This window comes from Microcaecilia unicolor, chromosome 10 (assembly GCF_901765095.1).
Source record: "Microcaecilia unicolor chromosome 10, aMicUni1.1, whole genome shotgun sequence".
Classification (NCBI taxonomy): domain Eukaryota; kingdom Metazoa; phylum Chordata; class Amphibia; order Gymnophiona; family Siphonopidae; genus Microcaecilia; species Microcaecilia unicolor.
The window spans coordinates 197590657-197615373 of record NC_044040.1 but is presented as its reverse complement, the minus strand read 5'-3'; the positions used below and the strand labels follow the sequence as shown (position 1 = coordinate 197615373).

Here is a 24717-nt window from a genome sequence, read left to right as displayed (position 1 = left end):
CACAAAATCACAGTCTTTGGGCCCCGCCCTTGCGTCAAATGTTATGACGTTGAGGGCGGAGCACATTCTCAGCTCCAACGTTGTACTGCACTGTAGCTCTCGCACGGAGGCTGCAGGGGGGCCGGCGACACACGGAGACACAAAGGGACGGAGGGGAGCCTTGCTAGCGTCCGTTTCATTGTGATTTGAAACGGGCCTTCGTTACTAGTGTCAAATAATAACAACGGGGTGTCTCCCACTTCCCGCTTCCAGCATCGGCTAGGCTCTGCCAAAATTTGCATCCAAAATGTTTTAATCTGTGGGCACAGCCAGAACATATGGCCCAAAGTTGCCATTTGCTCTCCACATTTAGGGCAATTCCCTGTTCCGAAACCCGCCCTCCGTGCTCTGGCTGGCACTGTGTAGGCCCGCGTAGCAAACTTATACTGCTGCTCCCATTGCCGAGTAAATGCTGACCTATGCAGAGTGGATAGCAGGAAGCTTTGTAGCATATCAGCCATGAACTCGATCGTTAGTTCCTGCTTCCAACTTCCCGCTATTTTGCAATAATCAATATCTTCCGTTGTGTCCAGGAGATGTCTGTGGTGAAATCGTAGTGGCACTAAATTTTGCGATCCCAGTGTGAGTGCTGTTGATATTTTGTAAAGTTTTAAAGTCCTATTTGCTCACTCTCTAGAATTATCTTTTCAAGCTTAATCAAAATGAAAATGTATATCATATCTGACTAGGATATTCGTTCTGGTTGTGAATCACCTTGAAGACTTTGTTAATTGTGATATAGAAGCATCAGAGTAGAATAGAATAGAATCTCAAAAATGATATAGTGGAATTAGAAAAGGTATGGAGAAGAGTGACGAAAATGATAAAGGGGATGAGATGACTTCCTTATGAGGCAGGGGTTCTCAACCAGAATACAGCAGCCAGACTCATCTTCAGAAAACCAAAATACGAAAGTGCAAAACCCCTACGGGAGAAACTACACTGGCTACCACTCAAGGAACGCATCACTTTCAAAGTATGCACTTTAGTCCATAAAATCATTCACGGGGAAGCCCCTGCATACATGTCTGATTTAATAGACGTACCACCCAGAAACGCAAAAAGATCCTCCCGAACCTTCCTCAATCTCCATTTCCCCAAGTGCAAAGGAATAAAATACAAAGCAATGCAGGGATCGACCTTCGCATACAAGAGCACACAAGTCTGGAATACACTACCACGCAATCTGAAAACGATCTATAAACTGACCGACTTCCGCAAACTACTGAAAACCTATCTGTTTGAGAAAATTTACGGCAAGAATCAAAACACATGAAGTCCATACAAACCAATAGATACGCACCAAAACACTCCATCCTGAAGTCTCTTCTCCCGTATCATCACCACCCTTAAAACCCTACCCAAAAATAAGAATATTAAACCTTGATGTTACCTCGATATTATTTGTCCCCCTCTCGACTCACCACTGTTATCTTCTGATGTTCTATTCCCAAATGATATCCTGTATTTACTCTGTCTTCTATAACTCATCATAATGTAATCCATAATCGTACTGTAACCAATTGTACTTCCATCATTCTCAAAGTATTGTAAGCCACACTGAGCCCGCAAATAGGTGGGAAAATGTGGGATACAAATGCGAATAAATAAATAAATAAATAAACCCAACCCTCGGGACCCACCTAGCCAGTCAGGTTTTCAAGATGCCCCACAATGAATATGCATGAGATAAATTTGAATACAATGGAGGTAGGGCATGTACATTTTATCTCATCCATATTCATTATGGATATCCTGAAAATCTGACTGGCTAGGTGTGTCCTGAGGGCTGGGTTGAGAATCCCTGCTATGAGGAAAGGCTAAAGCAGTCAGGGCTCTTCAGCTTGGAGAAGAGACAGTTGAGGGGAGATATGATAGAGGTCTATAAAATACTGAATGTATAAGTTATCCAGATAGTGGCTGAATATCTCCGCTGTCTAGATATTTTGTGATATGGCCATCACTTCGCCTACCTAGTTATGGCCCAATACCATCCATGGAATGGCTGCTGGCTGAAAATTTACAGATAGTAGTTTTATACGCTCACCAGCTGTCAGAGAATATAATAACAATGCTTGGATACCTGTCACATAATTTTTATTTTGCCGAGTCCTCACCTTCCACCCATGGAGTAATTTTGGCAGGCTGGCCACTCCTGGGAAGATTTATCACTGTTCCACATCTTCTCTGTTTGGCGATAATGGCTCTTTCTGGTTCCCAGAGCTTTATAAATGGCTTTGTAACTCTTTCTGGACTGATATATTCTCTTGTGGAATTTCCCTTGATCTTGGTCTAATGTTTTTTTTTTTTTTTAGAAATCTTATGGTGTCTACTTCACTCTCGTGGGAAGGTTCAATGCATAGTACAGTTAAGAGTCAACAACAGGGATAGCCACAATCAAGCCTGGCTGTGTTCAATCAGCTGCATCTAATTATCAATTAAATTGGGTCTGTTGGTTGAGTGAGTAACTAAGGGGGCATTTACTTTTTCACATGGGTGATATGGTTGTTGGATAACTTAGGGGTATGTGTAGTAAGGCGCATTAGCATTTTTAACGCGCATTTAAAGTTAAGGCGCATCAAACGCTAACACGCCTATACATTCCTATGGGCGTGTTAGCATTCAACGTGCGTCAGAAACGCTAACATGCCCATAGCGCGCCTTTGTAAACACAGGTCTTTGTTCCTTAAATAAATAATATAATAATTAAAAAAAACGTGTTATGTGTTTATTCAGGCTCCCTTTGTCTAACGTTACATTGTGTTTAAAAATCAGAAACCATTCAGAGTGACATATATGAAATAATAGGGGAAATCAGGAGGGGGGGAAACTTTTCACATCGCAGTATACATATGTATTATGTAAACATTATTGTAGACATGATTTGATATCTATGCATATTTTTTATTCAGAGAGGGGATGATAATGAAACGCTCTGGAGGCTACAGAATACCTGGATTAAACTGCTGCGGGCAAGGAAGGATCTGCTACCGCTGGTCAAAGAGGTATTCTTTTATGAACATGTCAATCAGTTAGGGGCCCTTTTACTAATCTGTGGTAAGTACTAGCACGCCCTTACCACAGCAAAAACGTGCTTACTGCGGGGTGCGCTGAGACCTCCTGTGGTAATTTTTGTATGCACACCCTTCTCACATACTAAAAAATAAACTTTGGGGCCATAACGTGTGGCTGAATTATTTATTTATTTCTTCCTATGCGCAGCACGCCCTCCAGGCAGTAATTTCAGATTTGACGCATGCCCATAATGCGTGGATTAATTAGTTATTTATTTCCTCCTGCGCGCGGTGATCGGCACTTGGCGCGCGCCAACCTGTCACCGTGGCGTTAAGGGCTCAGGCTGGTTTTGGGCTCAGGCTGGTTTTGGCCGCGCGCTAGTTTCATTTTTACCGCGGGCCCTTTTCCTGTCCCATTAAAAAAGCCATTTTTTGTAGACGCGGTAAAAACTGGCCTGACATACGCCTACACTACCGCAGGCCACGTTTTACTGTGGCTTAGTAAAAGGGCCCCTTTATTTTTTAGGATTGGGGTCAGAGAATAGGCGTGTTCTGTGCTAATCGGTTAGTGCAGCTACAATGCCACGTATTAACCGATTAGCACACTGTTAGCGCATGAGCCCTTACCGCCTACAAAATAAGTACATAAGTAATGCCACACTGGGAAAAGACCAAGGGTCCATCAAGCCCAGCATCCTAGGTGTAGTTAAGTGCTCACGAGCTAATGGGAAAAATCTGCCATTTTACCCACATGGTAAAAATGGTCTTAGCGCCGATTTTTTTTAAGTCAGACCAGCCAAGTTTGGCGGCCATGTTTGGCCATGTGAAACCCTGAAACAGCTGGCTGGTCTGACTTTAACCGGCCAAGCGTTGAATATCAGCTTGGCCGGTTAAAGTCAGACTGGCCAAAGTTAAACTGGATATTCAATGCTGGTCACTGTAAACAGCCTGGCATTGAAAATCGACTCTCAGTGCCATGCGCGGGAGTTAGCCAGTTGTTGTTTAAGCTTCAGTTCCCCTCAACTCCAGGTCACCTTTGGTAAGCCAGGCCACGTGGAACATTGTCCTTTCTCAGAATACGCACAGCAGAGAAACCAATCTTTCCAAGCAGAACAGGCGGAGAGATAAATGGATTATTTTATCACTCCTGCACCTTTGTATTTTCAGCTGAGTAGGAATCATGACCTTGGATCTGACTCCATGAGCCTTCATTCCCAACTACCTGATGATTTTTTCCTATTTTATATTCTCCCCATTCCCCATAACTTATCTGTTCATTGCAATGGTGGCTATTTATCAGGGCTTGTGCTCCCTATGGAACCCTGCAATTATATACCCTGAATCCAGCCTCTAGGTATCATTCTTGAACGGTAATCATGGCTTCCCCCTCTCCCAGGAGCTATGAATTCTGCCTCTGTAGTATCCCTTCCCCAGCCGATCCAGGAGCAGAAGAACCAAGCCCAGATTGATCCAGAGACCTTTCGCATGGCAGTGCCACCAGAAAGGCTCAGACGAATATTTTTAAAATACTCTGTCTGCTTGATCCACCGTTTATTTACATACAGATTTTATCTGTTTCAAATTAAAATTTGAATGGCTTCCTAAAGAAAAAGTCTATAGATCATTATTAAAATGGACTTGGGGAAAATCCACTGCTTATTTCTAGGATAAGCAGCATAAAATGTATTGTACTGTTTTGGGATCTTGCCAGGTATTTGTGACCTGGATTGGCCACTGTTGGAAACAGGATGCTGGGCTTGATGGACCTTCGGTCTGTCCCAGTATGACAATACTTATGTACTTATGACCCATCAGATATTCATTGGATCTTGGGCAAATATCGTGCATTGCTCTGATCCCTGAAAGATTCTTATGGGCTGGGTCTTTTCCATCAGCTAGCACACTTATGTTGATACTTGGTTTAGTTTGGCTCTCTCCTCTAAACTAAGAGATCCAAGAAACTTCTCACTTCCTCTTTCGCCTATCAAGCTTCGCAGGCATGGAATAGACTACCAGTTGAAATAAGATCATTATCTACATAGTAGCATAGTAAGTGATGGCAGATAAAGACCTGAACGGTCCATCTAGTCTGCCCAACAGTCTCATTCATTCTCAATTCTAGATTGAATCAACAATGAACATGATATTATATACTTGATCATGGTCTTCTTTGTTGTTTCCGGGACATAGACCGTAGAAGTCCGCCCGGCTCTATCCTTATGTTCAAACTACAGGAGTTGCCGTCAAAAGCCTATTCAAATCCATCTTGTCATTTGTGGGACGCAGACTGTAAAAGTCTGCCCAGCACTGTTCTCATGTTCCAAATTACTGGAGTTTCTGTTGAAGCTCTCTCTAGCCCATCCTAAGCCGGATTGCTATATGCGGGACTCAGACCACATATAGCAACTATAGAATCTTTAGAAAGTCTATACAAACATTTCTGTTCCGTAGATTTGTACTTTTCCCCCAATTCTATAAAAGTCACCAAAAATTGCTCCGGCAAATTTAGGCATGCGCCCCCAATTTGTGTGTGCAGTTTAATAGAATAATGCCAATTGGCTTTTAAACAAGCAATTATTGGCACTAATTAGATTTAATTGGGACTTATCCTTGGCCACCTTTAAATCTAGACTGAAAGCCCACCTCTTTAACATTGCTTTTGACTCGTAACCACTTGTAACCACTCGCCTCCACCTACCCTCCTCTCCTCCTTCCTTAATTGATTAATTGATTTGATTTGCTTACTTTATTTTTTGTCTATTAGATTGTAAGCTCTTTGAGCAGGGACTGTCTTTCTTCTGTGTTTGTGCAGCACTGCGTACGCCTTGTAGCGCTATAGAAATGCTAAATAGTAGTAGTAGTAGTAATAGTAGTAATGTGTGTAAATTTATGTGTAGGGTCTGCACATAAAATGTATGCACGGGGTAGAAGAAAAACTGAATCCTTTGAAAATGCTGTAAGAAATAATAATCTTCGTTTCTTTGAATTTCCCCAAACAATTTACAACTTCTCCAAGGGATATGTTCAGGAAATATATAAGAGATATACTGGGAGAAGCCAAGGAGGCCATTCCCCCGTTTTCACAAATATACTATTTGCCAACAAAAATGAGAGAGAGTCAGTTTCAAGAATTTGATGTCTCAGAGATTCTAGAAGCTTCTGATAGACGGTAATACCATCGACTTTACTTGCAACCGTGGTATTAACGCCAGATAAAAACTGGTTAATGAGACTATTCTTTCAGAATAGGGAAAAAAGTTTCCTTGGACTGAAAATTAAGAGTTTTTCCCTGATGTAACTAAAGATACTCAGAAGCGTAGACAACAATTTCTTATGATGAATCCTAGAGTTCTTCATTTAGGGGCAACATTTTTTCTAAGATATCCTTGTAAGTGCATTGTTAAATATCAAGCCAATAAGTATGTTTTTTTTTTTTGATCCACCACAACTCACTGCCTTTTTAACACCTAAGGAGCTTATTGGAAGGGGGTGAGAATAGTTCAGTGTAAATAATACTGGAACCTTTTAGGGAATCAGACTCTGCAAATTCCTGTTTCTTTTTTAGTCATTTGAAATAAATATCCCTATATGTAACATCTTGAATCTCCAGTTGTGGACTTGAGGATTATCTGGTGAAAATATTTCCTTATGTTTTTTCTAAACGTAAAACTTTGATTTTATATATTGTATAATGAAACCAGGCAACCTTTCTGTACAAGTGTTATGCTTGAAAGTTATTTAAAATTAATAAATAAAATATAAAAAAAAAAGTATGCATGGCCTGAAAAAGGGGTGTGGAAATGGGTCATTTGAGTTACATGCATAATTTTAGAATATTTTTTTTTGGTACATTTGTACCCTGCGCTTTCCCACTCATGGCAGGCTCAATGCGGCTTACAATGGAGCAATGGAGGGTTAAGTGACTTGCCCAGAGTCACAAGGAGCTGCCTGTGCCTGAAGTGGGAATTGAACTCAGTTCCCCAGGACCAGAGTCCACCACCCTAACCACTAGGCCACTCCTGTACTACTATACTACTACAGACTCACAGAAACAGAAGCCTTCTACATGGAATGTTGCTAGTGGAATAGCAACATTCCATGTAGAATCTCCAAGAGTAGCAACATTCCATGTAGAATCTCCAACAGTAGCAACATTCCATGTAGAATCTCCAATAGTATCTATTTTATTTTTGTTACCACTAGGCCACTCCTCCATTGGTTCTCCATGCATAAATTTAGGCGTGTGCATTTGCCCCACATTTTCGTTGGTGTAAGTAGTGGTGCTGAAATTGGGTGGTGGAGCAGTTGGGGGGAAGAGGGGGGTGGTTGGGAGGCGAGGATAGGGGAGGGCAGACTTATACGGTCTGTACCAGAGCCGGTGATGGGAGGCGGGACTGGTGGTTGGGAGGCGGGTAATACTGCTGGGCAGACTTATATGGTCTGTGCCCTGAAAAGGACAGGTACAAATTCAAGGTAATGTATACACATATGAGTTTGTCTTGGGCAGACTGGATGGACCATGCAGGTCTTTTTCTGCCGTCATCTACTATGTTACTATGTTACTATGCCTAAATTTATACACACGCTCTCCGCATACACGTCATTCTATAAACCACTTTAGGCAGTGCTTATAGAATACCGATTAAGTGGGGGGGGGGGGGGGGGGGGGTGTTCAGAACAGATTTTTTTTAGGCGCCATTTATAGAATTTGCCTCTATTTTTTTACATGTAGGACGGATGGGAATTTTTTATAGGATTGTGTAGGGTGGTGTTAGGTTGAGTTTAATTAATATATTAGACTATAAAAGCAGATTTTTAATGGTAGCAAGGAACCGCTTAGATAACTACATAAGTACATAAGTAATGCCACACTGGGAAAAGACCAAAGGTCCATCGAGCCCAGCATCCTGTCCAGCATCCTGTCCAAGGGCGCCTGGCAAGCTTCCCAAACGTACAAACATTCTATACATGTTATTCCTGGAATTGTGGATTTTTCCCAAGTCCATTTAATAGTGGTTTATGGACTTGTTCTTTAGGAAACCGTCTAACCCCTTTTTAAACTCTGCTAAGCTAACCGCCTTCACCACGTTCTCCGGCAATGAATTCCAGAGTTTAATTATGCGTTGGGTGAAGAAAACATTTCTCCGATTTGTTTTAAATTTACTACACTGTAGTTTCATCGCATGCCCCCTAGTCCTAGTATTTTTGGAAAGCGTGCACAGATGCTTCACATCCACCCGTTCCATTCCACTCATTATTTTATATACCTCTATCATGTCTCTCCTCATCCGTCTCTTCTCCAAGCTGAAAAGCCCTAGCCTCCTTAGTATTTCTTCATAGGGAAGTCGTCCCATCCCCGCCAGTACAGTGATACCTCGGTTTTTGTTGATAATCCGTCCGAAAACAATCGGCGAAGTCCGAAACCGACGAAAACCGAGGCAATTATTTCCATATGAATCAACAGTGGAAAGCAATGGAATTATTTGGCTAGACGTGCAGGGTGATGCTCACACAACGGGAAACAACGCCACACTGAGCAGAACGCGTGGGTCGCCCTTTGTTTTCGCAAAATTAGTAACGAGGTCACGTGGGCACGCCGACAAAATCTGAGGCAACCGATGAAATCCGAGACAAATGTTTCGCAGAAAAAAATGGACGAAACCCGAAACCGACGATAACCGAAGTCAACAAAAACCGAGGCACTACTGTACTCAGTCAAATTGCACAGAGAAGCATTTTCTGGAGTCAGCAGTGTAAAATTAATGTTTTACATTTGTATAAAATAATAGATGATTTATAAATATTGTATTGCCATCTTGAAAGGTTTTAAATAACATAAAACTTTATAGTCAAGATTCCTTAGGTTTTATAGTTTTTCAGTGTCTTACATTTACTAGATGGAATTGCCAGAGCTTTCCAAGCAAAGCAAAACGCCCATCGCTCTGCTCCAATACACACATTTATTCCCTGTTACAAGGAGTTCTATGGCAACGCAATTCTCCTCTTTTCTACAGCCTTCTCTGTCCCAGGGCTTTCTTTTCAGAAAGCAGTCATCGCTGACACTTTTCTGTATCGCTTTCACATGCCTTTCCAAATAAAGAGAAAGAACTCAAATGGAACATTTTGGTCATCATCTCATTTGCCTCCACAGATGGATTCACAGACGAGTTTCTCTTAGAGGAACAAACAGGCTCTGACTGGTCTGCTCAGTCCTACAGTGGAATTTCTCATGTTTAGTAGTGTTTTCCATACCTACACAAGTGCTTTCTGTACCGTACCTTTGTACACGTGTGTACAGATACCTTGGAACGTATTCCACTCTTTAGCCCATGAACCAGTGATTTAAAGACATAGGAAGAGATTTCTAAGTTATGCCTAGCAATGTTAAATGCAGCCAAATCTTTCAGGGACAATGGATTTCACGTCCTTTTGATTGCCTTTGCTCCTCACTTTGCCCTGTTCCATTGTCCAGGGATGTTAAAAGGCCATGTACCATCCTTGACTTTGTTTTGGCTGTTATGTTGCATTAGATGAAGGGAGAATTAACTGGGAGGAAGAGGATGGGCGTACAGAAAGGTAACATGGATTACTTTACGTGGGCATACAACATGTATCACATTTGTGTGCATTAACCCCTTGATTCGGTTCAGGTTGCCTCTAGCGTACCTAGGGTGGGGCGGTCCTCCCCAGGTGCCGGGAGCAAGGGGGTACATGGAACAGGCACGCAGCTATTGGCTCTGCCAATCCTGTGCCCTCTCTGACATCAACTTCCTGTTTCAGGGCAGGGGACCGGCAGAGCTGTCAGCCGCGCACCTGCTTCTCACACCCCCCTTGCTTGGAGGAAGGGGTGTGCTCCACCTGGGGATGGTGTGTGCTACCCGGTGGGGGGGGAGGGTGCGGCTCCACCCTGGGTGCCATATAAGGTATGTACTTCACTGCAGATTGCCCAGATTTGAGTGGAGATCCCAGATCTGCGCATCAACTAATTAGTCAATTAGGTGCTAACAATTGTTGGAGTTAACAAGCACTTAATTGGCAGTAATTAGGAATTAAGAGCAGTTCTGCCCTACGCCCTATTCTATAACATGCGTGCCTAAATTTCATAATGGGCAACTCCAAAATGGGTGTGGCCATGGGATGGCCATGGGTGGGTTAGGTGCGGTCCCAGAAATTAGGTGTGATGTTGTAGAGTACTTGCATTTGCGCCTCTGTTACCAGTTGGGTGTCAGCATTTACGTCAGCCTTTGGCAGGCGTAAGTGCTGGCGCTCAAATTTAGGCGTGAAATCTGCGCTAAGCTAGTATATTTTAAAGGGAGCCCTTTACAGGATGCTAGCGTAGCACGGATCAGCTTTTGGGCACCATTTATTGAATCTAACCGTGTTTCTGTGGTTTTGCAGGTGGTTGGTAGTGAAGGACTCCTTCTTACTTTACATGAAGATGGACAGCGGCGCCATTTCTTTTGTCCTCCTGGTAGATAAAGCATTTAGCATTAAGATCGGCAGAAAAGATGCAGACACTAAATATGGACTTCGCATCGACAATCTGTCAAGGTGAGAACCTTAAGAACATTAAGACATTCCGGCTGATTTTTAACAGCATTTAACCGGCCAGGAACGGCTCCTGACCGGTTACATGGCACATAATCAACTATCCCGCAGTATTCAGCGGGAGATAGCCACCTGTCTCCCGCTGAATATTGACGGTTAGCACTTAGAGGATAGACAGTTATAGCACGCGATATAACCGTCAATATTCAGTTGCATTACCAGCTAAATTTGGCGACCAAATTAGGCTGCCGAAATAGCTGAAATATCTTCGACCAGATTAACCTTAACCAGTCAGTGCTAAATATCGGCTTGGTCGGTTAATTTTAAACCAGATAGTCAATGCCGGTCACTGGAAATTACTACTACTACTACTACTTAGCATTTCTATAGCGCTGCCAGGGTTACGCAGTGCTGTACAAGTTTAAATATGGGGAAGGACAGTCCCTGCTCAAGAGAGCTTACAATCTAAAGGTAACAAGCTATGTAGTCAGTGTAGGTATCATGAATGGGGAAGGTGGTTAGGCGCCAAAAGCAAGGGAGAAGAGATGGGCTTTGAGTAAGGACTTGAAAATGGGCAGGGAGGGCGCATGGCGTACGGGCTCGGGAAGTCTGTTCCAGGCATAAGGTGATGCGAGGCAGAAGGGGCGGAGTCTGGAGTTAGCGGTGGTGGAGAAGGCTACAGATAGGAGTGATTTGTCCTGGGAGCGGAGGTTACGGGTGGGAACATACGGGGAGAGGAGGGTAGAGAGGTAATGGGGGGCTGCAGATTGAGTGCACTTGAAGGTCTAAATCACGTCTATAGCGCTACCAGTCGTACGCAGCGCTTTATGACCCAGTATTGAATATCCGGGCTCAGAGCTGACCGCAGGAGGCATCCCAGCTACCTCCCAGGATCTGAATATCAGCCCCATTGATATTTTAAATAGCATGTACAATATGTTGGTGTCTTTGAGAGAGATAGAGCATCTGACTCTTCTTTATCCTTTTGTCTCGTGCTCATATAGAAGCTTATTATTCTTTTTTGGACTTTGCGAAATCCAGCAATAAATAGAGTAAAGTGCTTCAAGGGATTCTCGTCTGTTAATGAGTCATTAAAAGTTGGCTGGTTTGAAATCGTCCCAGAGGATGCACCGTTCTTAAATATGGCATTTTACTCTGTGAGCCCAGGCTTGCTCGTATATGGCAAACGCTCAGCCATCTTCTAGTTTCTTGAGGAATAAGCAACAGCTTCAGAAGCACAGGGGTCCCAGACAGGCACTAATTCTTTAATACAGGTACTAATGTTTATGAACCGCTTACATGGGTAAATGTTTAGATTAAGGGGCACTTAACAGCCCAGATTCCGCCTTAGCACTTTTCTGTAAATACCCGCTTAATTTACATAGCACATATTTGTTAGGGGGTGTGTACATGGGCGGAGTTTGGGTGGGCTCAGCCTTAAGTGCATAACTTACAGAATACAGTAAGTTATGCGCATATCTGCAACAATCAGGCAATAGCGTTTATGCCAGTTCTACGTCTGGCGTGTGTGCTCTTGCCTAATTTTTATGGAGATCAAAAAAGCAGAAGGTACCCCCAAGCAAACTAACGAAGGAAAAAATGGGAGACAGTAAGACCAATTAAATTCCAACGCAAGAGTAACTGTTTATTTAAAGCAAAACAATCAGACACAAATGTGCAACACAGCATGTAGATATAATAAGCTCAGACTCTCTAGGTTCAGACTCTGATAGGTTGGGACTCGCCAGCAACACGGTGAGAATAGCTGTTTGGCGATATTCTCACTGTGTTGCTGGTGATATTTTCACTGTGATTTTTGTCACATCGATGGTGCAAATACCTGTACTTTTTGATTGGACTCATTGACTGATATCCTTGAATAGACCAATGTCCTTATATTACCAACCAGACATAATTAACTCCATTTAAAATAGACTTAGGGGCCCATTTACTAAGCCACGTAAGCGTCTATGCTCGCCCAACACACGCCAAAATGGAGTTACTGCCTGGCTACCGCGTGGCTCTTGTGGTAATTTTATTTTTGGTGCATGTCCAATACATGCATCCGAAAAATATTTTTTTATTTTCGGACACGTGCCAAGTGGCATTTGATGCGCGTAGGTCTTTACCGCCCGGTTACCGCATGAGTCTTTACTGCTAGGTCAATGGCTGGCGTTAAGGTCTCAAACCCAAAATGGAATCGAGGCCATTTTGATTTTGCCGCACGTCTGTTTTCGGCAAAAATTAATAAAGGCCTTTTTTACAGGCATGCTGAAAAATGGATCGGTGCGCACCCAAAACCCGCGCCTACATTACCGCAAGCCATTTTTCAGTGCGCCTTTGTAAAAGGACCCCTTAAAAACCTAGCTTTTTTTTGTTGGATGCATATATATAGGGCGCTGATCTATGCAGGTCCTGGGAAGGCAAGAGTATTCTGTTATGTGTAATCCCCCCCATGCACACTTTTTACCAAATACTGTAGTTCTACCCTTTATCCCCCCCCCCCCCCCCTGTGATTTTTACCACACACTCTTCTTTTACTATGCTTTAGAGTGTAAACCGCCGAGATGGCATTGCCGTAGAGTGGGATAAAAAGTATGGAATAAACTTGGAAACAAATACATGGTGATGTTGTGGTCGATTAAGGTTCAGGCACAATGGGGATCAAAGAGAGGAGAGGTTATATAATGTCCTTTTCGAGCTTTGGTTTTGCTGTGTTGCAGAGTGTAGACATTTATGTTGGGTCGGTAGGGTATGCCTTTTTGAACAGGTTGGTTTTTAGTGATTTCCTGAAGTTTAGATGGTCGTAGGTTGTTTTCACAGCTTTTGGCAGTGAGTTCCATAGTTGTGTGCTTATATAGGAGAACTGGATGCGTAGGTTGCTTTGTATTTGAGTCCTTTGCAGTTTGGGTAGTGGAGGTTTAGGTATGTTCGTGATGATCTGGTTGTGTTTCTGGTTGGTAGATCTATAAGGTCTGTCATGTAGCCTGGGACTTCGCCGTAGATAATTTTGTGGACCAGGGTGCAGATTTTGAAGGTAATACGTTCTTTGATTGGGAGCCAATGTAGTTTTTCTCGGAGGGGTTTGGCACTTTCAAATTGTGTTTTACCAAATATCAACCTGGCTGCTTTGTTTTGAGCGGTCTGGAGTTTCTTCGTGAGTTGTTCTTTACATCCCGCATGGCTTAGTACCATTGATTGTATTAGGTTACGGAATATTTCCCTCAGTTTTACGCGTTTAAGTTTCCACATTTTCTTTGTTGTGGTTTCTAACGTGCCCTTAAATTTAAGGTGCATTAAACGCTAATGCGCCTATACATTTGTATGGGTGCGTTAGCGTTTTATCGCGCATAAACCATTTACGCACGTTAAAAACACTAACACGCCCATAACGCGCCTTAGTAAACGTAGGCATAGGTGTGCTAGGGTGACATTTTAAAATAATAGCTGAGCACCCTTTATTCTATAGACCCCTTATATGCATTATACAAATCAAGATAATAATGCAAATCAAAGGCTTAGATCGCCTGTCCTAACCCTGTTGTCACAGTTTGACGTCACAGCCTGGAAAACCAGAATGTTAAATTCAAACCTTGTGGCATATTGTTTTTCTGATTGAAAAAGAAGGTGGTAACAAATACTTTGTTGATTTTTTTTAGGACGTTAATTCTGAAGTGTAACAGCTACAGACATGCTCGATGGTGGGGGCAGGCCATTGAAGAATTTATTCGAAAAAATGGCCAAAACTTCCTCAGAGATCACAGATTCGGGTCCTATGCGGCTGAGCAGGAGAACACACTGGCAAAATGGTAAGAGATTTAGGACCTAATTGAGACGGGATTTTTTTTTCTCGTTTGGTGCCTGTGGGAATAATCTATGATGAGGCCTTTAGAGGACTGTTAATTGCCTAATTAGTAGCTTGTATTAAAGGAGCAGTGTAAGTTGCATTCATAATTAGCCATGCACACTGTGCCTTGTAAATTGCTGTTTTAAAATACTGAATACAGAGAAATAGAATTATCAGAAAAAGTGTGATGTGAAAAATTGTAGCGAACATGCTGGTGACATTACCAGTGTTGCCAATTTTTCACAGCTCCTTTTTACGTTCCTCTTGCCAAGATTCCTCCAGCTGACTGTTAGGTTTCATTTTCGTCCACAGTAGCCTTCTTTCATACTCGTATGGTCCTCCAAAGTCTTGCATAGGGAGACAAAGCTGCTGATGTTGTAGCAGGTTTTTCCCGTGCAGCAGATGCCGAAAGTCTAAAAAAAAAACGGAATCCACTGAACTGCCTTCAGCTGCGTCACAATAAGTTACTAGATAAAATAAGCCAGGAATAGGAAGGCGTCCCAAGATTGTGGTGCAGGAGTCGAGCAGCCATTGGAAAAGGTCTGAGGAAGAAAATGAATCCTGAATGTTGCCAGCAAAATCATCCAAAAGAATACGCGAGTTCTGATTCATTTATCTAAAGCAACTCTACTTCAACAGACACATTTATAATAATTGTAAATAATTAAGAAAAAAAAATGATATTTATTTATTTATTTGATACATTTGTATCCCGCGCTTTCCCATACAAGGCAGGTTCAATGCGGCTTAAAAAGTAAATAGAATTACAAACCTGCTTATAATCGAACGAGAAAAACACCCAAGTTCCGACCTAAATCGGGAAATGGACGTTTATCTCACAAAAACGAATAACGCGGTATAATCGAAAGCCGAACTTGGACGTTTTCAACTGCACTCCATCGCGGAAGCGTACAAAGTTGACGGGGGCGTGTCGGAGGCGTGGTGAAGGCGGGACTGGGGCATGGTTATCACCCGAACAGAGATGGGCGCCTTTCGCCGATAATGGAAAAAAAGTATGCGTTTATAGCTAGAATTTAGGGCACTTTTCCTGGACCCTGTTTTTTCACGAATAAGGCCCCAAAAAGTGCCCTAAATGACCAGATTACCACCGGAGGGAATCGAGGATGACCTCCCCTGACTCCCCCAGTGGTCACTAACCCCCTCCCACCACAAAAAAGATGTTTCACAACTTTTTATTTTCACCCTCAAATGTCATGCCCACCTCCCTGGCAGCAGTATGCAGGTCCCTGGAGCAGTTGTTAGGGGGTGCAGTGGACTTCAGGCAGGTGGACCCAGGCCCATCCCCCCCTACCTGTTACAATTGTGCTGCTTAATGCTTAGTCGTCCAACCCCCCCCCCCCCCAAACCCACTGTGCTAGTGGAATAGCAACATTAGTATTCCACGTAGAATCTCAAATAGCGAAAGGGAAATGGGACTTGATATATTGCCTTTCTGTGTTTTTTGCAACTACATTCAAAGCAGTTTATATATATTCAGGTACTTATTTTGTACCATGGGCAATGGAGGGTTAAGTGACTTGCCCAGAATCACAAAGAGCTGCAGTGGGAATCAAACCCAGTTCCCCAGGATCAAAGTCCACTGCACTAACCACTAGGCTAGTCCTCCACTAGCAACATTCCATGTAGAAGCCTTCCCTTGCAGATCAGCAATGCGGCCGCGCAGGCTTCTGTTTCTGTGAGTCTGTACGTGCAGGACGTCAGACCCACAGAAACAGAAGCCTGCGCGGCCACGTTGCTGGTCTGCAAGGGAAGGCGTCTACATGGAATGTTGCTAGTGGAATAGCAACATTAACATTCCATGTAGAATCTCAAATAGTAGCAACAGAATCTCCAATAGTAGCAACATTCCATGTAGAATCTCAAATAAGGAATGGGAAATGGGACTTGATATACTGCCTTTCTGTGTTTTTTGCAACTACATTCAAAGCAGTATATACAGGTGCTTATTTGTACCTGGGCAGTGGAGACAAAGGGGGCTTTAACTGCAGCCCTCTTTCAAAAGCCGTTCATTGTAAGTAGGGGGTAGAGAACATTGCTTGAAATGGATTCTGTTGTTTAAACTAAACAAAGTTCTTTTTATTTTTTTTTTTATTTGCCTGCTGCAATGATCCTGCCAGTTTATTTGAAAAATAATCAGTACGATTATTTCCCATGTTTTTAGGTATGTCAATGCGAAAGGATACTTCCACGATGTGGCAGATGCCATGGAAGCAGCCAAAGAAGAGATTTTTATCACAGACTGGTGGTTAGTATTTGCACACTGGAAGTTTGTCAGATGGACATACTCCAGGAATCATGCTTAGGGTGCTCATTAAAACCTGGCACTGCACAAACGTCTTACTGTGTGGAAACTTACTGTAAGTGCAGCCAGCTAGTTTGGCAACAGATCTGATCATCCAGCATTAAAAGACTATTTGTGAAGAACCTTTGCATGAGATGCGGTACATTATGCGCTTTCAGAATCATATAGGTTTTTTTTTCTAAAAGGAGGAATTTCCATGGCATAAGACTTATTCCTTGCAATGCAGGTCGTTCTCTTGCACGTTGAAGCATTTCCTCAGTAGCCATGGTATCAGGGTGGCTGACTGTATCCCTTACCCTGAATGGTAGTGTAGGATTAAGCATAACAGACATAATTCTATAAATTAGACGCTGACATCTAAGCAAGAAACAACAGTGAGGTAATCAAACAAGGAACAACAGAGGACCAAGCTGGAAACCAAAGTGGAATACAAATAAAGCCTTTACTTCATAGGCTTGGCACAATGAGGCTGAACACTTCCATGTTTCGGCAAAGCACATGCCTGCATCAGGAGTCTAAGATGTGTCATAGATTGGGTATCGGTGATGATACCATAAACAGCCCACTTGAACTGCCTAATACGGCAGAAAATATCCAGTCAACGGACACTCAAAATGGTCATGCACGATAATGTACCTTCCGTACAACTTCATCCACAACGTATTGCAGAAAGCAAACGAATGAGAGCAGTCGACGCGGGCATATGTTTTGCTGAAACACGGCCGTGTCGAGTCTCACTGTTGTTTCCTGCTATTACCTCGTAGAGCCCTTTGCCTTCTTTTTATATACCTGCTAACACCTAGCCACCAGCTACACGCCTAAATGTTTAGCATACTGGCAGACTTGTGCATTTACGCACTTTCATGCCTGTGTGCCAGTTATTCACTCACCTAAGTGCTCTTCTCGTGCATATCTCTGAGAACGTGTAATTTGCAGGTGGGTGCAGACATGGGAGAAATGTGGGTGGGGTCTCATGGTGCTGACATAAGTTATAAAATACGATGTGTGGCTATATATATTAATAACATAGATGAACACATTCCGGCTCTTGTATAAGTACCAGTGGCGTAGCTACATGGGGCCAGGGCCCCCATAGATTTGGCCCTGGACCCCCCCTGCCGATGACCCTCTTGACCCCCCCCCTCTTCTTCCGGCGCAAGGCTTCGTTCAGTTTCTGAGTTTTGCGCCGGAAGAAGAGGACCTCAGCTGGCAGGGATTGGGGTCCCCCGCCAGCAAAGGTAAGTGATGGCGAGGGAGGGTCGTCGGCGGAAGGGGGGGTCAAAGTTGTTGGTGGTGGTGGCAGCGGGGGGAGGGGGGCTAAAATGTGCCCCCTCACCTCGGGCTCTGGGCCCCCCTCCCGCCAAAGTCTGGCTACGCCCCTGATAAGTACTCATCCGAAATGCATTCATGTGTATCTACCAGGTTACATTAGTACTCTATAAAGGAAATAAGATGTCTATAGAATATGCACCAATCAGGTGGTGTCTGGGCTATAGAATTGGCCCCAGTGAGAATAATTATATAATAGGGCCCCTAATAAATGCATTAGTTATGGCGTCCATTTCAAGCCTATTCTATAAAGAAAAGTAGACACTTTTCTTAATAGAATACTAGTGCAAATGTCTGAAAACTCAAGATACAATCACAGCAGTTCTGTAGCTGGTCAAAATGCCCACATCTAGTTGGTAGCACGAATTGACGTAAATGATAGAATTCTATAATTTTTACAGGTACTTGTCAGGTCCGCCTAAATGCCACTCATGCGCATACCTACCAGTAAAATACATGCCATTTAATGACGTACTTTTCTGCTATGCTCAGGGGGTGCAAAGTTGTGACAGTAATCTGCTGCTAACTCTTTATCGGCTAGTGGAGACTGAGAACAGAACATGCAGGACTGTTGAATGGAATAATCTGGCAGTAGAAATTAGAAGGGTATTCAGTTACCGTACTTCTAGGAGGCAGGTGAAGAAATCTTTATTTTGTAAGGCTTTAGGAACCTGGCTTGTTGTGGCAAACAGATAATCTTAAGAACAACGTATAGATTGTGATTCTGGTTGTGTTTGTTTTGTTCTTATTTTTATGTACACTGTTTAAAATCAAACTATACAAAGTCAAACTGTGTCAAACCTTGACCAATTTCAATAAAATTTGGGATATATCATCCCCTTGCAATAAGCGTACAGTAAATGTTCAAAATAGCCCCTGTTGTTACGGAAACGTGCTTGAAGTCATTTTCTCCACTGATCATCCACAGCATCAATGAATGACTTCCTGACTCAAGTTGGCTCACACCTCAGCCAGATGTTGCTTGAGGTCATCGGTGTCACAAATCGGCCTTTCGTAAACACACTGCTGCATAAGATCCCAAATCCTAAAATCAACGGGGTTCAGTATGGACTGTTAGGGGGCCACAAGTCCAGTGAAATGAAATTCGGAGTCATTCCCCAGCAGCTGGGTTGTTTCACGACTACGTTGAGTAGCGCACTATCTTGCTGAAACAAGTAAAGGTTGCCAGCGATATGCTGAATGGCCGGTAACAGTTGAGTGATAGAAAACTTCATAATAATACTCGCCATTAATCTTTGCGCCTGGGTCGATGAAGAAAAGCTCCATGCATCTCATTTTGGAGGAGTGGCCTAGTGGTTAGGGTGGTGGACTTTGGTCCTGAGGAACTGAGTTTGATTCCCACTTCAGGCACAGGCAGCTCCTTGTGACTCTGGGCAAGTCACTTAACCCTCCATTGCCCCATGTAAGCCGCATTGAGCCTCCCATGAGTGGGAAAGCGCGGGGTACAAATGTAACAAAAAAAAATGGAGAGCATGCCAATTTACTGAATGTCAAGCATGTACGCAGAAGATAATTGGCAGCAATATTGTGCTTCTTCACTGCAGTCTGTGTGTAAAATCGGTCATTTTGGGTGTTGATAGGTGGCTCAGCCATGAATATTTTCTCATCTGTAAACCAAATGAAACCAACAGCAAGTGGGGAAACTTGTGTAGGAGTTGCTTGGACTGTGGTCATACAAGCAATGAGGTTGTTTCTAGTTAGCTGTGGATGATTTGAAACACCACTGACTGAGAAATGTCGATTGCACAATTAATTTGATGAATGGACTTGTGAGGCTTAGTTGCATATTCTTGACTCAGCACAAGCTCTTCAGCTGTTGAGATACACCATTGACTGAGAAATTCCGGTTGCACAATTAATTTGATGAATGGACTTGTGAGGTTTAGTTGCAAATTCTTGACTCAGCACAAGCTCTTCAGCTGTTGAGATGTTTTCTTCAGTGCAAACTGATCAGGACCTGCCGCTTCCTCGCTTGCGATCAGTTGAGCCCATTTCTCGCAATTTCTTCAACCAAATAGGAGAAGAGGATGAATAATGGACACTCCAACACAGGAACTAGTGCTTAAAAGATACTTTATTCGATGCTTGTACAGCAGGACCTGACACGGTCCATGTTCCGGCGTAATCAAATGCCTACCTCAGAGGTCGCAATGATGTTCAAACAGATGTGAATAGACAAGACTATCCAAAGAACTTCGTTCAAAAAAAGTCCAAACATCCAGCAAAACCCGAAGGCCATCCTCTACTCCTATTTGGTTGGACTTTGTACATGGAGGTGTTTCCTGTTTGTTCGTTGTTCCTGATCGCAATTTCATCAAAACGTATTCTATGCTTATCCTCTTCCATCTCTTTTCTGGAAACTCTTGCACCAGTCTATGAGAACTATTACATTTTTCAAGATACAAATTTTTAATGAGGATCAGATCTTCCTGACTGAAAACCATGGTAACTATTTATGTTTAAAGCAAAATGGCGTCTGCTTGTATCATGACAATCACTAGGCGGTGGCAACATTGTTCAGGTGAGGTGGCCGGCTTGAGTGTAGGCTTACTGCAGATTTATTCCGGATGATATATCCCAAATTTGATTGAAATCGATCAAGTTTTGACAGTTACCCAGAAAACAAGCTTGGAATAGTTTTAACACAGTGTATATTACTCCACCCCATCTGAAGAGTGTAGACCAAGATAGTTTGCAGGACATGAACATTTACAATACATAATAAATAAATGACCAGAATACTGTTGTGTTTGTGCCTTCCTATGATCTAAACTTAAGCAGCTCCGTAAAGAAATGTGCCCAGCACAGGCTGTTATGGATCAAATGTGGGCTTCAGCTGCCTCTTATGTGTTAGTGCTGTTCCCTCCTGGCCTAGACCACTCACTCTGAGTTATGTTCAGCTGCGGTGAAGAATGAGACGGTGTGATGCCAAACATCCATTAAGCAGACAAAAATATTGTGGGCATTGCTGGATCTTCAGGTAATTCTAGTCATTAGAAGCAGAGAGATATATTTATATGGAAAAGGCCCTGGAGGGAGGGGGCAGGAGGGGAAGAAAGTAGAGAAGTATGGAAAATCCTGATTAAATTCACCTGCCTTTTCTTTCCCAGAATTGGAATAGTTAAGAACATAAGCGTTGCCATACTGGGCCAGACCGAAGGTCCATCAAGCCTAGTATCATGTTTCCAACAGTGACCAATCCAGGTCACAAGTTATTCAAAGTCGTTAAATCGCGACAGGATTGTGAAAAATTACAAGAGGACCTTACGAGACTGGGAGACCGGGCGGCTAAATGGCAGATGACGTTTAATGTGAGCAAGTGCAAGGTGATGCATGTGGGAAAAAAAGAACCCGAATTATAGCTACGTCACGCAAGGTTCGACGTTAGGAGTTACGGACCAAGAAAGGGATCCGGGTGTCGTCGTCGATAACACGCTGAAACCTTCTGCTCAGTGTGCTGCTGCGGCTAGGAAAGCGAATAGAATGTTGGGTATTATCAGGAAAGGTATGGAAAACAGGTGTGAGGATGTTATAATGCCGTTGTATCGCGCTCCATGGTGCGACCGCACCTTGAGTATTGTGTTCAATTCTGGTCGCCGCATCTCAAGAAAGATATAGTAGAATTGGAAAAGGTGCAGCGAAGGGCGACTAAAATGATAGCGGGGATGGGACGACTTCCCTATGAAGAAAGACTAAGGAGGCCAGGGCTATACAGCTTGGAGAAGAGATGGCTGAGGGGAGACATGATAGAGGTATATAAAATAATGAGTGGAGTGGAACAGGTGGATGTGAAGCTTCTGTTCACGCTTTCCAAAAGTACTAGGACTAGGGGGCATGCGATGAAACTACAGTGTAGTAAATTTAAAACAAATCGGAGAAAATTTTTCTTCACCCAACGTGTAATTAAACTCTGGAATTCGTTGCCGGAGAAAGTGGTGAAGGCGGTTAGCTTAGCAGAGTTTAAAAAGGGGTTGGACGGTTTCCTAAAGGACAAGTCCATAAACCGCTACTAAACGGACTTGGAAAAATCCAAAATTCCAGAAATAACATGTATAGAATGTTTGTACGTTTGGGAAGCTTGCCAGGTGCCCTTGGCCTGGATTGGCCGCTGTCGTGGACAGGATGCTGGGCTCGATGGACCCTTGGTCTTTTCCCAGTATGGCATTACTTATGTACTTATGTACCTGACAAGATCCCAGAACAGTAAAATAGATTTTATGCTGCTTATCCTAGAAATAAGCAGTGGATTTTTTAGGAAATTAGCCAAACCTTTTTTTAAACCCTGCTAAGCTAACTGCAATTGCCACATTCTCTGGCAACAAAATCCAGTGAAGAAATATTTTCTCCGGTTTGTTTTAAACTTACTATTACTTAGCTTCATTGCATGCGCCCTAGTCCCAGTATTTTTGAAAAGAGTAAACAAGCAATTCACTTCTACTTGTCCACTCCACTCAGTATTTTATAGACCTCTATCATATCTCCCTTCAGTCATCTCTTCTCCAGGCTGAAGAGCCTTAGAGGCTTTAGCCTTTCCTCATAAAGAAATCATCCCACCCCCTCTATTTTCATCGCTGGGACTGGTGGAAGGCAGTTCTGTAACTGAGTGTCTCTGTTTAGGCCTAATGAGGTGCATGGCAGGGACCTGCTCTATAAAGAACCTAGGCACTCAAATTCATTATACAGTTCTAATGTAAACCAGTAATGATGCACCTAACATTTATGCCTTTGCAATAGGCAGCCGTAGAGCTGGAGTAAGTGCAGATTCCTAAATGTGGCAGGGCTTGCATAACATAGAGCATTCTGTGAGTTACACGTGTAAGTGGGAGCCCTACCCATGTCTCACCCATTCCTCACCCCGGTGTACATCCCCTTTGTAATTAAACTGTGGTATTCATTGCCAAAGAATGTAGTAAAAACACTTAGCTTAGCGGGGTTTAAAAAAGGTTTGGCTGGACTTGGGAAAATTCACTGCTTATTTCTAGGATATAACAAAATGTTTAAACACACATGAATACAAGTGTATTGCTTCTTCAGCTTATTGAGAGTGGAGTAGTCTCATATGTAACACACGATAAAGATTATTTGGCCCCACGTAGCTACACCCCTGGTTGATAATTAAGCGACGATATCTGTGCTCATCCATTAATGCCAACGAAAACCTGGTGTAAATCTCAGCGTGTAGATTTAGGCTCACTGGGCCATATTCTATAACTAGGTGCCTAAATTATGAAACGCACATTTCCCCACCCATAGCTACTCCCCTTTTTGCCTCCACGCGTTAGTAGTTTGGCGCACATTGTTACAGAATACACTTAGTGAGCTGCTCACCTAAATTCTAATCAGTGCCAATCAGTGCTCATTATGGCTTGTTAAGTGCTGTTATTTGTGCTCATTAACATGTTAAGCCAATTAAGTTACGCAGGGTGTTATAGAATCCGCGCCAATTTCGCCACCTAAACCTAAGCTCACTATATAGAATCTGAGGGTCAGCGGGTGTGTTCTATAATAATGTGCATAGATTTTAGAAACGCCCACGTCCTACCCATTCCACACCCATAACCACGCCCCCTTTTCAACTATGCAACTTGGAAATTAAGCACACCACGTTTCAGAATACACTTAGCGAGTTGTGCACGTAAATCTTAATGCCAATTAGTGCTGATAATTGCTTGTTAGCATCCAGTTAACAGCACTGATTAGCTAGTTAACCCAACTAGTTACGCGCACTGTGTAGTATACGCTTTGATTTCTGGAAATTAAGGCGCAATATATAGAATTTGGGGGATAGTGTGTTTGTGCACACATACCCGTGCATATTCTAGTATTCTAAACATTTACGCATATACTTGTTAGCACCTAGCTTATGGAATTGCTCCCATAGTACTGTTTCATATCTTGGTCTATATTGTATTCGGTTCTGCAAGCATACATATTATATTTGTGAATGCCCCCAAGCAGCGGCGTACCAAGAGGGGGCGGTGGGGGTGGTGCGCCCCAGGTGCATGCCGCTGGAGGGGTGCAGAGAGCAGCGGCGCACCTGTCGGCTCTGCTGGTTCCCTGCTCCCTCTGCCTCGGAACAGGTTACTTCCTGTTCCGGGGCAGAGGGAGCCAGTGGATCCGAGAGCCACGCAGCCGCTCCCAGCAGCTAGGAATGCACCCGGGGGGGGGGGGGGGGTGTCATGCTGCACCCGGGGGGCAGCCGACCTAGAATCGTCACTGCCCCCAAGTGGGCCTTGTATATAGAATATTATATTTGTCAGACACGGTTAACCCCGCCCACACTTGCACACACTTTGTGCATCCTGCGATTAACCGATCATGTGATCTTACAGATTCCTGTGATTGCTGAAGCTGCCTTTCCGTACATTTTCAGGTTGAGTCCAGAAATATTCTTAAAGAGGCCGGTGGTAGAAGGAAATCGCTGGAGATTAGACTGCATTCTTAAGCGAAAAGCTGTGAGTTCTTTTATGAAGCCGAAGAAACTTTTCAGTGATTTGGAAAGTAGTTTTATAGCACAAGTTATTTTTACTGTAGAAAATGTCTCATTTTATATGAAATATGTAATTCATGATATACTTTTTCCAGTGCAAATGGTA

General features: G+C 43.2%; 1 protein-coding gene across 1 annotated transcript in view; it reads left to right on the top strand.

Annotated features, from left to right (window-relative positions):
* PLD1 (phospholipase D1) overlaps window positions 1-24717 on the top strand; it is a 186185-nt gene that overhangs the window by 75937 nt on the left and 85531 nt on the right. The window contains exons 8-12 of the mRNA XM_030216519.1: window positions 2952-3044; window positions 10452-10604; window positions 14261-14410; window positions 16631-16714; window positions 24495-24576. Coding sequence (XP_030072379.1) covers window positions 2952-3044; window positions 10452-10604; window positions 14261-14410; window positions 16631-16714; window positions 24495-24576 — 562 coding nt within the window. The remainder of the gene's footprint in view (window positions 1-2951; window positions 3045-10451; window positions 10605-14260; window positions 14411-16630; window positions 16715-24494; window positions 24577-24717) is intronic.